We start from the raw sequence: 13,569 nt of genomic DNA, 5'->3' as shown, positions 1-13,569 counted from the left end.
AATCACATCAGATTACAAAATGGTACACAATCATACAATACTAGGAATCATGACCCAGCCAAGTTGACAGATATTTTTGGGGGACACGATTCAATCCATGACATTCCCACTCTTATCCCCATCCTAGAGATGAGAAGAGTGGCTGTGACTTGGTCCAGGATCAGCTCCCTGGATCTTGTCCAGGGTCTAAAGTTCTGTCCCTCCTCACACTACAGTTTGAGGTAACTCTAAACAAAACCTTGGCAAAACTTGGTAAAATAGAAGTTATTATTACAAAAAAAATTTATTTTTTTAAAATCTAGTCATCCATATCCTCAAAACATATTTATTGGGTATCTACTATATTTAGGGAGCCCTGGTTGTGCAGTGGTTAAGACCTATGGCTGCTAACCAAAAGGTCAGAAGTTCAAATCCACTGGCTGCTCCTTGGAAACCCTCTGGGGCAGTTCTGCTCTGTCCTATAGGGTCACTATGAGTTGGAATCCACTGGACCACAACGGGTTTGATTTAACGGATTTTACTATATTTAGTAGCAACCTTAATGATACTATTATACACATCATTAGAAAATAGTGACTATGGAGATCAAATTACTTTATCTTATATGCTATTAATTTGCTAATCTGACTGTTTTCATGTAATACTTCTAATTCCTAGCTATACCAAAGTGTTCAGGCCATGCTAATAACCAAAATTATAAAAATAACCGGGAAACAGGAGGAAGAAAGAAACGTACGGGAAGTCTCAAAATCCAAACCATCCATTGCCATCGAGTTGATTCCGACTCATAGCGACCCTATAGGACAGAGGAGAACTGTCCCATAGGGTTTCCAAGGAGCCCCTGGTGGATTCAAATTGCCAGTCGTTTGGTTATCAGTCGAACTCTTAACCACTACACCACCAAGTTTTCCTGTAACAGTATTATGAGTAATTATTAACTAAAATAATTAAGTTTTTAAAAATACTATTCTAAATAATGTAAAGATATGATTATTTATCTAAATACCTAAAAAAGGATCGCAATATACAGAAGTGCTTCTTATCAATAGCTCATGTTCTAGAAGCACAAAAAAAATCACATTTTCCCAATGTTCCCTAAAACTCGGGAACATTCTTGGTGGTATGGCTTTAAAAGATAGGATACGAAAGAGTAAAGATTTAAACTAAGTAACTTCTACAAGGGCTCTGATTCTATTTAAAAAAAAAAAAAAAGTTCTTTTTTTCTTTTTTTTGAATGAACAAGAAACAACTGTCTACCATGTTAATTCACCATAGTTTACGATTTTGTCCTTCCTTTGCTTCCCAGGAAAATAGAAACTGTGACTATTAGAAAAATCATTCTCTATGGGGCTAGTACAAACATGATTCATATTTTCTGGATGAGTCTTTCCAGTTTTCCTGTAGAGGGGAACATGTTTGGACTATTCTTCCCCTCACGCGCAGCCGAGCTGTTCTTATGAACTGAGAAAGGAGTACCAGTACAATTACTACATTGCTCTGGTCTTTTCTCCCAAGCATCTCATAGTATTGTTTAATAAGAGCAGCAAAGCTGTAAAATATTTTGAGACACGTTACAACCACCGGCAAGGGTTCTTTTTCACGCCAATTCAAATACACATCCTTTGGAATAAGGGTTTCAGCCGAAATTTTTAAGATAAATGGATCCCGACATCCTATGTCTGGCATAATTACCCCTTTGGCTCAGATTTGGAGGCTTATTTATTGCAACCTTTAAAAACAAACAATGTAATAAATCCACTTTTTTTTTCAGGAACAACCACAAGCTTTGGCCAGGTAGAAATCTAAATTGACCATCACATAACTTTCTTTACATCACTAATTTATTTGTATTTATTTATGCCAACCTTGATTAGAATCTACTGTAGTGGTGCTGTACACACTCCAGAGTCAAGCTGCAGGGCGTCAATTCTTGGCTCTACTAGGGCGTATAAAACCAAAATCAAACCAGTTGCTGTCAAGTCGATTCCAACTCATGGAGACTCCCATGTGTTTCAAAGTATGACTGCCTCCATAGGGTTTTCAGGACTGTGACTTTCAGAAGCAAATAGCCAGGCCTTTCTTATGAGGTGACTAGCTGGATTCAAATTACCAATTTTGGTTAAGCGGTACTTAACCGTTTGCACCACCCAGGGACTCCTACTAGGGCTGATAACTGGGGCAAAGTACTCATTCTGTCTGTATCTCCATTTCTTCATCCATAAAATAGAGATCATAATGATAGACTCTCCTTCAGATGGCTGTTTTAAGTATTAAATAAGGTAATAAGTATAAAGTGCTATGGGTAGCAACTGTTGTATAGAAACCACACAATAAACGTTAGCTACTACTATTACTCCTCTATTTTTTTTATCATGATTTCTTTTTCACAACGCTTTTTCTTACCAGATAATCTTCGGATCAGATATGTAGTGGTTCAGTCAATAGCTAATACCTGCTGAGGAATAGGTTGTAAGAAATAAAAATATAGAAGCACTGATTTGGAAAGTTTACAATTCTCTGAGCTTAGCAAAATAATGCACACAATACAATAAGAAATAAATCACGATAAACCATTATGGGCTAAATTGCGTGGTAGAGAATATGTACTGTACAAACTCACAAAAGGAGACATTAGTAAAGACAGCTTCACGGAGGTTGTTGGAACTTAAATTAATCTTAAAACTGGTTGTCATGGATTGAATTATGTCCTCCCAAAAACTGTGTTATCATTTTGGCTGGGCCATGATTCCTGGTATTGTGTGATTTTCCTATGGTTGTAAATCCTGCCTCTATGATGTTAATGAGAGGGGCTGGGCGGCAATTGTGTTAGTGAGGCTGGACTCAATCTACAGTATTGGATTGTGTCTTGAGGCAGTCTCTTTTGAGATATACAAGAGAGAAGCTAGCAGAGGGACAGGGGGACTTCATACCATCAAGAAAGCAGTGCCGGGTGCAAAGCATGTCCTTTGGACCCAAGGTCCCTACGAGGAGAAGCTCCTAGTCCCGGGGAAGATTGATGAGAAGGCCGACAGAGAGAGAAGCCTTCCACTGGAGATGATGCCCTGAATTTGGACTTTTAGCCTCCTTTACTGTGAAGAAATAAATTCTTCTTCATTAAAGCCATCCACTTGTGGTACTTCTGTTATAGCAGCACTAGGTAACTAAGACATTGGTGGAGGGAAAAAAGGAATGCATGCCAGGTAGAAAACAAGATGGAAAGTGATACAGATGTAGGTCTAGTATGTTCTTGATGAAGTGAAGACCCTACCCTACCTGACTCCATTTTACCCTCATCTAATTTTTTCATATCACTACAAAAATTAAGCTCAATATTTAAACTTAAATAATAATGTAGAAATTAACAGATCCATGAACCACAGCAAACAGTATTTGTGATTGGAGTAGCATATCCTCATCTTTATATTCTACTTCCTAAACTAGACTAGTTCCGTTCCACTCTCTCCACTTTTGCACAGCTAAAGAAAATGCTGTGCCCGGTAATTGCAGTTAACTAATACAGGACTGTCGACATAATCTTTAGATATTGTGATTTGCAGGCATTCTTTTGCTGGCCTTTGTACAAGGCAGCTGGGTGGTGATGGTTTTTAATAATCCCCTTTGGCATTTTCTGAAGCTTATGTATCACAGTGATGCTCACTGTTGTCTTCTAAAGCAAGGGCTTCCATAGCTTCTGGGAACTGTTTATAGAACAGCAAAATAAGAAATATCTGGTTGCTGCAACAAGCTGTTAGGCATAGTTTTGCAAAGTTCAATAGGTTCTTCTTTATATCATTAAAATTTTGTAGTTAGGTTAAAAAACTGGAAGAGCCCATTTATATTGAGAGTAGTTTTTCTTTTTTGGTAGGTCTTTGCCTTTTGACTACTGATTCTCCAAACTTACTTCTTTTGAAATAGGAACAATAAAATATAAACAACAATATTTTGAAATATGAACAACAGAATAATAATCAGCATTATCAGCTTTAAGTAATGCCTTATTTGAAGAATTAGAATTTAATTTGACTTTATTTGAATATCTACAGGTGGTCGTACTGGTTAATGGAGAGTTGCGTATACAGGTAAAGTATGAACAAAATCTTTGTAATTAAAAGGAATTTAGGTAAAAAAATGAAAACTGTTTAGAAAAATATATATTTACTTAATGTTTAAAATTATTTGATAATTTAACCATGAAAATATATAAAATTAAAATTCTAACAACTAACCCAACAATATTTAAACACTAATAATGTATAAATGGTATTACTGTAACTTATCTCATGCATTCTTGCTTCTTATGTTAAACCAATCAATAAGTTTTCATGAAGCAGGTCCTATTTGCCCAGGACAATTAGATATTGTGGAGTATACAAGGAAAATATAAAATATAATTGAATGCTAATATTAAGAATTTTACAACTCTGTAAATTTTTTCTATGTTTCCTCCTTGCTTGACAAGGTGTTGGGTAAAGCAAATTACACATCTAACCATCTTAGATAACCTTAAAACACAGAAGGTTCCTCAACCTAGGTGTCTATGATCAATATTTAAAGCAAACATTGCCAACAATGTGCGTAATAAAATGGAATCTTTTTCTATATAAGACAAACGGACAACATGAAGAAGATGAGACAGCGGTGCAACAAGCCAAAAGAAGGTATAAACGTGAATGGGTGAAATTTGCAACACCCTGCAGAGAAGGAGAAGACAACTCAAAAAGAAACCCAATTGCCAAAGTAAGTCATATCAGCAGGAGCAGTGTGAGTTTTTAGAATAAGTGTATTAGATGTAAACTAAAATAATATGGCAATTCCAATTAGCAAAGTGCAGACTCTACAGAACAAATGACCTGGTATCTTCAACCAAAAAAGTATAATAATAATAATATAAGAGAGAGAGAAGATGGAGGAACCATAATCTCTAGAATTATAAAAAAGAACTAAAAAAAGGTATAAACTGATTTCAATGTATAAGCCTTATTTGGATACAGATTCTAGGAAACAAATTGAAATAATTTATGTATACGACAATTAGAGACATGGTTGGGAGTAAAGATACAACAGGATTGGCCACGTATAGGTAAATGTTGAAGCTGGGTGATGGGATATAATCAAGCTCATTGTCTTATTCTCGCTACGTTTATATATGTTTGAAATTTTCCATATTAAAAAACTTAAAATTATGACAAAAAGCAATTCATTTCAGTACATATTTGGAACACCTAATATACAATCCCTCTCCCTTTTTTCTCTCCATTCCTTCTATTTAAACTAAAATAAACATCATTTTCAAAAAAAGTTGTCAGTTAAGCAAGTGAGCATTCAGAAGTATACTTGCAAACAGTAAGTGTTCTTGCCTTTCTCTCAGCCTTTTAACATCACCACAGTAGCCACAATCTGAGCAAATACGCTAAAGCCCAAAGCATATACATGCGTATTGGTACATGCTGGTCAGTAAAAGCAACAATTTGACTTTATTTCATATTTCTAACATCTATCAAGGCAAAAAAGTGAAGTTCACCAGTGTCAGAAAAATCAATCAAAATGAACAGATGATTTAAGACTATGGGAGTGGAGGACAGGAGGGCAAGGAGATAGGCTGAGTGACATTCATCATAACATTTTGGGTATTTTTGGCTGCAGATTACTTCAGATTTCCAGGCAACCCAGAAAATTACCTACAAAATTTCTGGGGTAGGAATTGACCAGCCCCCTTTGGGAATCTTCGTGATTGACAAAAATACTGGAGAAATTAACATAACAGCCATAGTTGATCGTGAGGAAACCCCAGGCTTCCTGGTAAGTTTGTGTCTTCAACACTGGGCCACCCTTCTCCTTGTGTGCCATGGCTCTGGAAGGTGACACGCCCCTACTGGTTAATTTAGAGGAGACATCAATATTTTAAATAACACGTGAATCAATCCACCTGCAAGTAACAATAATAGTCTCTCCACAAAGAGCCTCTCCTTATGGTTGGGCACCTAAAGGAATACATTGGGAGGGTGCATGAGTGGGCACTAGAGTCCAGCATGCAGTCTGCCAAGAGCTTCACCCTGGCATGAGACAGCATCAGCCTGGAGGAAAGGGCAACTTGCCCAGTTGGTCTACCCAAAACAGGTACTTTATCCTACTCTATCCATCCTTTGGGGAAACAGTTTTCTTCTTTGCACAAAGCTTCTGTATACGTCAGGAGAGGCCCAAATTTGCAAATTTTAATGTTGTTGTTGTTGTTAGCTGCCATTGAGTCGATTCCGACTCAGCGAACCTATGTACAACAGAATGAAACATTGCCCGGTCCTGCGCCATCCTCACAATCATTGCTATGCTTGAGCCCATTGTTGCAGCCAATGTGTCAATCCATCTTGTTGAGGGTCTTCCTCTTTTTCACTGACCCTCCACTTTACCAAGCATGATGTCCTTCTCCAGGGACTGTCCCTCCTGATAATATGTCCAAAGTATTGATAAAATGATAACATTTTAATACTAGGCGTACTAAATTTATAGGATAATACTTAATGTTTTTCCTCTTTTTCTAGATCACATGTCGAGCTCTAAATTACTTAGGCCAAGATGTAGAGAAACCACTTATATTAACAGTAAAAATTTTAGATATCAATGATAATGCTCCGGTATTTTCACAAAGCATTTTCACAGGTGAAATTGAAGAAAATAGTGCTTCAAGTAAGTCTTCTGCATTATCTACTATTTCCAAGTTTTATTTTTTATTTTTTTTCCAATACAGCTACCAATCTAGTACATCATTTTTATAAGCTAATTTATTCTCTTGGTTTCATCAGTAGTTTTTCAGAAAAAAAAAATCTTTAAGTTATCCTGGGAACTTAATTTCTAAAATTCGTAGATAAGCTAAGTATCCACTGCCACTATATTTCTAAGTTATGGTCCTGTTATCAGGTCAATAGTATCTTACTCTGTGCAAACAATTCACATGAATATCAAAGCAACACAAAGATCATGAGGCAGGTGTAGGTAGCCTGGATGCATAAGCTGGACTTTTTAGATTATAAGGGACAGAGACATACCCACATTACCTTGGATAATTTGGGAGAAGGGAGTAATAATAATAGAAGGTAGTCTCAACGTTAACATAGCCAAACCTTAGGGAGAAGTGGAAGATTTTTACGGAAAGCAACAAAGTTTCACCTGGTTGAGAGTGGCAGTAAGAGATATGGCAAGGGACACGTAGTGGGGTTTTTTTGGTTTGGTGTTGTGTAGGATTTTTGCTTTGTATTGTTTTCCAGCACACATATAGCTTTCAGATCTTAAAAAAGAAGAATCTGTTTGAAATTATATTGAATATTTAATGTGAACATAGTTTCAATCTTTACATAGTCTTTAATGAACTTCTTTTGTATTCCTAGACTCACTGGTGATGGTATTAAATGCCACAGATGCAGATGAACCAAACCATTTGAACTCTAAAATTGCCTTCAAAATCATCTCTCAGGAACCTGCAGGCCAACCCATGTTCCTCCTCAGCAGAAACACTGGGGAAGTCCGTACCGTGACCAGTTCTCTTGATCGGGAGGTAAAGTAAGGCACTGGGGAGCATTCAATAATAAAGAGTTTGACTGTAACAACGCAAAGAGAGATGGCTCAATTTTACTTGAGATTAAAAGGAGAAAGGAAAAGAGGCTCCCAGACCTCAACCGGGTCAATCTAGGGAAATGGTTTGCATTCGAATATGATTCTGGTTGGGTGGTGGATATATCTGGGACCTGCTCAATCAATTGTACTCTAAACAACAAACAAGTATCTGGGTACCAGTGGGAGTTAAAATGGGAAAAAAAGAAGGCACTGGCATACATGGACAAAGATTGAACATTGACTAATTGCTCATATGACAAAGGTAAAGGAAATTTCTTAGATGAAGGGAGAAATTTCTATCTGGAATCAATCTCAAGTCTTCTCTGATATCACACTTTTTCTTTGACTTCTTCTTTCAATTTTATCCCTGCTTCCAGAACACTAATGAATTCCTTTCCTCCCTCTTCCCTGTCATCCTACCACTACCACCTCCATCATCATGCGTTGCCCCGTCAGACTCCACCATCATGCGTTGCCCCGTCAAACTCCATCATCACGCATTGCCCTGTCCACCTCCATCATCACTCATTGCCCTGTCCACCTCCATCATCACGCGTTGCCCTGTCAGACTCCGTATTACTTTTGTTCAAAGGCTTTTCAGAAGAGACTAACAGGAAAGCTCTATACATGAGCTCCCATTAGATAAGCATCCCGTGACATTCCTCACCACTTTTTGCTCTAAATATACTGCCTTGTCATAAGAAACCCCCAAAAGAGAAAACCTATCCTGACCCATTAAAGACTTCCACCCAATAATCCAGAGTCCCACAAGCCTCCTCTATACTTCTGATGATGGACGACAAACAGTGCACATGATCTTTCCAGAACATGAACCATAAGACTGAATATTTTCACCTCACCACTAGTAGAAAAGCGGGTAATTGCCATTTGTATTCTTGACATGAGAGACTAATTATTTTTCTTTATTGTTTTCCTAATTTAGCAAGTTAGCAGTTATCATCTGATTGTGAGTGGTGCAGACAAAGATGGAGAAGGACTATCAACGCAATGTGAATGTAGGATTAAAGTGAAAGATGTCAATGATAATTTCCCAGTGCTTAAAGAATCTCAGGTACACCTTTCATACCTTGAAGAAGAATTTTTATAAATGTATATATTATTTGGAGTACCTGGGTGGCACTAATGGTTAAGTGTTGGACTACTAACCAAAAGGTTGGTGGTTCAAACCCCCCCAGAGGTGCCTCAGAAGTAAGTTCTATTGAACTGCTTTCGAAAGGTCACAGTCTTGAAAACCCTATGGGGTGTAGTTGTACTGTGCACACTTGGGGTTGCCATGAATCGGAATCAATTTGACAGCAACTAACAACAGCAACAATATATATTATTTAATACTTTACCTTCCTAATTCAGTTTTTGCCTGATTACTGGGTTTTATTTAGGTTCTCTGTATTTTTCTTAAAAAATTAAGAAAAATATAAGAAAACCAGAAAGAAGACAATACGTATCTTTTTTTTATTCTTTTTTTTTTTTATAACAGTATTTTACTGCATTTTTTGTAAAGGTTTACACAGCAGTTCAAGTTCCCATTCAACAACTTCTTCCCAACGTATGAATGTTCTCAATATTTCTGTTCTGGTTGTTCCATTTCCATTAATCTAGTTTCCCTGTCTCCTTACATTCTCGGCTTTTTTTAAAAGTAATTGTTGACCATTTGGTCTCATACAGATGATTTTTTAAAGGAGCACAGTACTCACAGATATTCTTTATTTTGTGGACAATATATATTTTGAGAAGTGATGATTAATACCATTTACAATAAATACAGTCCCTTAATATAAGATCTAACATTGAGTCTTGAATACTGCTTCTCTCTTTTTTAGTATTCAGCACGCATTGAAGAAAATACATTAAGTTCTGAATTACTTCGATTTCAAGTAATAGACTTGGATGAAGAGTTCACAGATAATTGGCATGCAGTATATTTCTTTACCTCTGGAAATGAAGGAAATTGGTTTGAAATACAAACTGATCCCAGAACTAATGAAGGCATCCTGAAGGTGATTAAGGTATGAACTGGTTTCACTTTAGTGATAAAAATATTCTACATTAACCAAATCTATAATTTCTAGAAATAAACTGTGTTTGTTTATTCATAATATTACCACTTCATTATAGGAAACTTGGAAAACACATACATTTTGTTAAAAATCACCTCATAGCCCCATTACTTAAAGACAACCTCTCTTAAAATCTTGGTTTACTTGCTTCCAAGCTTTCATACTTTCTATAGTGAATACGAGCATACGTATCTTGTAGATATTTACTTACATTCATATGTTTAAAGATGTGCACACTTTAAACACAAGAAAGTACAGCACATTTCTTTTTTTTTTTTTCTTTTTACTTAATCTCATTCACTCTCTACAATTGGATTGAAGTTAGGGAGAGATAAAATGCACAGAGCTGTTGCTTGTGAAATTGTCAGTCTGCTTTAGAGGAATTAGTTATAGTCACCAGAGGAGAAAAATACATTTTTTTTTTTTCCCAGAAAGTGGGAATTTAATATGAACTAAATCTGCAGGATAAAATATAATTGAGTAAAGCTTCCATTTAACATGCTTGGCTACACAGACTCCCCATGTGGGATTACTTAAAGATATTTATGCCTGGATACGGTGTAGACTAGAAGAAATAACCGTTATTTGGAAGCATTCCTTGGTGTAGGACATTGGACTATAGGGGAGTTTCTTTCTTTAATTCCTTGAGTCTAGTACAGTGACAATCTATTACATTCCCTTACATAGTGATTGCTGGATTCCTGGATTGCTGGGAGTTATATAGTCAGTTCTTATTATTCTACTTTTCAAAGAGAAGGTTACAGCCATCCTCACTTGTAAGGGTCTTGTTATAAACTCCCAGCAGATACCTTCCATCCGGTGGATTTATTCCTTATCTCATGTATTGGTGTTGTCTCGGTCATCTAGTGCTGCTCCAACAGAAATACCACTAGTGGATGGCTTTACAAAGAGAAATTTATTCTCTCACAGTCCAGTAGGCTACAAGTCCAAATTCAGGGTGTCAGCTCCAGGGGAACGCTTTCTCCGTTGGCTCTGGAGGAAGGTCTTTGTCATCAGTCTTCCTTTGGTCTGGGAGCTTCTCTGCGCAGGAACCTCAGGTCCAAAGGACACGTTCTGCTCCCGGCACTGCTTTCTTGATGGTATGAGGTTCCCAGGTGTCTCTGCTCGCTTCTCTCTTTTATGTCTTAAAAGAGATTGCAGTAAGACACTAATCTTGTCAACCTCATCAGTATAACCTCATCAGAGTGACAGAATTTATAACACATGAGGAGATCACATATAATCTTATCATAGTGGTAGAGTTTACAACACATAAGGAAATCACATCAGATAACACAATCATACAATACTGGGAATCATGATCTAGCCAAGTCGCTACCCACATTTTTGGGGGGACACAATTCAGTCCATGACAGGTGTCATCCAACATCCCAAACAAGGAACCTGGGCTTTATCTTTGAATCATGGCATTTCCTCACAACATACAGCCAGTCATCAAATTCTCTCCTAGAAATGGTCTTTGAAGTCTGATCCTCCTCCACCTTCTAACTGCTCATGCTCTATCCCGGCCTTGCCTCCCCTCTCCTGGAGGACCTCTGATTGATGTCCCTACTTCCAATCTCTACTTCAGTTTGTTCTCACTGTCACTGGTCCACCACCACACTTTTCTTAACTTGGATCAATCACTCTCCTCTTTATGACCCTCCCTGGTTCTTTATTGGCTACAAAAGTGGTGCTCAATCCTGACTGCCCATTTAAATCACCTGGAACTTTTCCTAAACAGTGGGAATGTATGAACTATTGATTCTGCTGGTCTATGGCAAAGCCCAGGCATCATTAAAGGTTCCTCAGGTGACTCTAATATGCAGTTAGGGTTAATAATCACCTGCCAGCCTATGAGATGAAGTTCACCCTCCTATGAATTGTATACAAAACCATTCACCATTTGCAGCTAGAACACTCTCTATCACATTAAATGTCCTTTCGCCTTTGCCCAGGTAACTCTTCATCTTCCTGCATAACTCAGCTCAAATCAAAATCTTTCTGAAGCTTTTACTAACTCTACCAAGCAGAAGTAATCACTAACTTTCACATATAAACACCATAATCTGTTTTGTCATTTACCCCTTGTATTATAATCACCTGTTTATGCATCTTTCTTTTCCATTCCACTGGGATACGCTTGAGCACACAAAGACTGTCGCTGCAAAGTTAAAATTCAAATCCAGATCTCTTGCCTGAATTTAATTTTAGTGACATACAAATGTAATCAAAATGAGCATTTCCTTATCTCATTACCCTCAAAAAAACTTACTAGTGAATGGAAAAAGCTATCCTGGGATTCCTCAGGCCTTCGTTAGGGCCACCTCAATATGAGGGTCAAACAAATAGTTACCATACAAGACCATCTGAAAGTGGTTTCACAAAGAATTGGTGCACCATCCACTCAATGCTTTGTAGATGCCTATCTGCCAACCAAGGTTATTAAGATAGTTTGCCTTTGCCACCTAAAAAATTTTAAAGTCAAGAAAGACATTATTGTACGTGTATCCAATGACTATTCTGTGAAAGATCACAGCTGCCATTTATTGGAATGTATTATGGGTTGGCAATTTGAACCTACATAGCAATGCCAAAGAAGAAAGGCCTGGTGATCTGCTTCCATAAAGATTACAGACAAGAAAACCCTATGGAGCAGTTCTACTCTGTAACACATGGGGTCGAAATGAGTTGGGATGGACTCAACAGCAACAGGTTGGGTATTATGGGTCTGAATTTGTTTGGTCCTCACAACAATCTGATGAGGCAAGTTTTTGTTGTTTTTTCTTTTCCAAAACCGGAAACTTGAGGATCAGAGAAATTGAAGACTGTGCCAGAAATTGAATCACACAGCTATTAAGTAGTAGAACTAGGATTCAAATTTATGACTATGAATTTGAGGTTTTTTCCACTGTACCACACAGTTTAAAGACACTAAAATGATATTTTGTTAGTCTAGAATGAGGTACCCTGTTTTGTAAGTAGCAATTACCAAATGGGGTCTCATCAATTAAGAATCCTAAAGCTTTCTCTATCTTGACTTTACAATGATTTATGAAGCTGTTTTATTACATAGAAATAAAAGGATCCATTTATAGCATCTAGCATAGAGTTCTTTCGCCTTCTTCTGGGTTTGCCAGTTTGTATTTTTGTGACCCTTCTGTCCTTCTAATTTTACTTTTACTCTAGGCTCTAGATTATGAACAACTACAAAATGTACAATTTGGTATCGCCGTCAAAAACAAAGCTGAATTTCACCAGTCAATAATTTCTCAGTATCGAGTCCAGTCAACCATGGTCACAATTCAGGTAGTAAATGTGAGAGAAGGACTTATATTCCGTCCCGCTTCGAAGACATTCACTGTGCAGAAAGGCATAAGTATTAAAAAATTGGTCAATTATGTCCTGGGAACGTATCAAGCCATCGATGAAGACACTGGGAAGGCTGCTTCATTTGTCAGGTAAGATGGTCTTTACATTTATTATTCCTTGACAGTTTTAATCCATAAGCTAGTACAAAATAATGCATAAACTATGACAAGCCAGGAATACAAAGAGAAACAAAGGCGGCCAAGACAAATAACTGGATAACTCAAGAAGAGACATGTAGTTAAATCATTAAAATATATTGTGCTGTAAGCTTGCATAACATAAGTTAAAGTGAAAACTAAGAGAAGATGCCTTAGCCTGTCTAGAGAGATCAGGAAAAAATTTCACAGAAACTTCCAATTGAGTCTCAAAAAAGAGTGGGCATTCACCATAAGCACATGGTTCAAGCAGATAGATGGCACAGCACATAAAAAGATATATATGCCTAAAACTGAAGAGTACTGTGCAAAGTAGTCGGCTATTATAAAGGGCAAGGATACGGTTATTATTTTACTTT

General features: G+C 37.2%; 1 protein-coding gene across 1 annotated transcript in view; it reads left to right on the top strand.

Annotated features, from left to right (window-relative positions):
* The first annotated feature begins 3,212 nt into the window (after window positions 1–3,212).
* Window positions 3,213–13,569, top strand: part of DSG3 (desmoglein 3) — a 25,289-nt gene continuing 14,932 nt past the window's right edge. Inside the window, 9 exon segments of the mRNA XM_004386905.1 lie at window positions 3,213–3,230; window positions 4,044–4,079; window positions 4,606–4,737; window positions 5,644–5,799; window positions 6,537–6,681; window positions 7,380–7,546; window positions 8,549–8,677; window positions 9,447–9,632; window positions 12,873–13,144. Coding sequence (XP_004386962.1) covers window positions 3,213–3,230; window positions 4,044–4,079; window positions 4,606–4,737; window positions 5,644–5,799; window positions 6,537–6,681; window positions 7,380–7,546; window positions 8,549–8,677; window positions 9,447–9,632; window positions 12,873–13,144 — 1,241 coding nt within the window.

This window comes from Trichechus manatus, unplaced genomic scaffold (assembly GCF_000243295.1).
Source record: "Trichechus manatus latirostris isolate Lorelei unplaced genomic scaffold, TriManLat1.0 scaffold00175, whole genome shotgun sequence".
In the NCBI taxonomy this organism is placed as follows: Eukaryota; Metazoa; Chordata; class Mammalia; order Sirenia; family Trichechidae; genus Trichechus; species Trichechus manatus.
The sequence above is the reverse complement of the archived record's forward strand: the minus strand, read 5'-3'. Positions and strand labels throughout refer to the sequence as shown.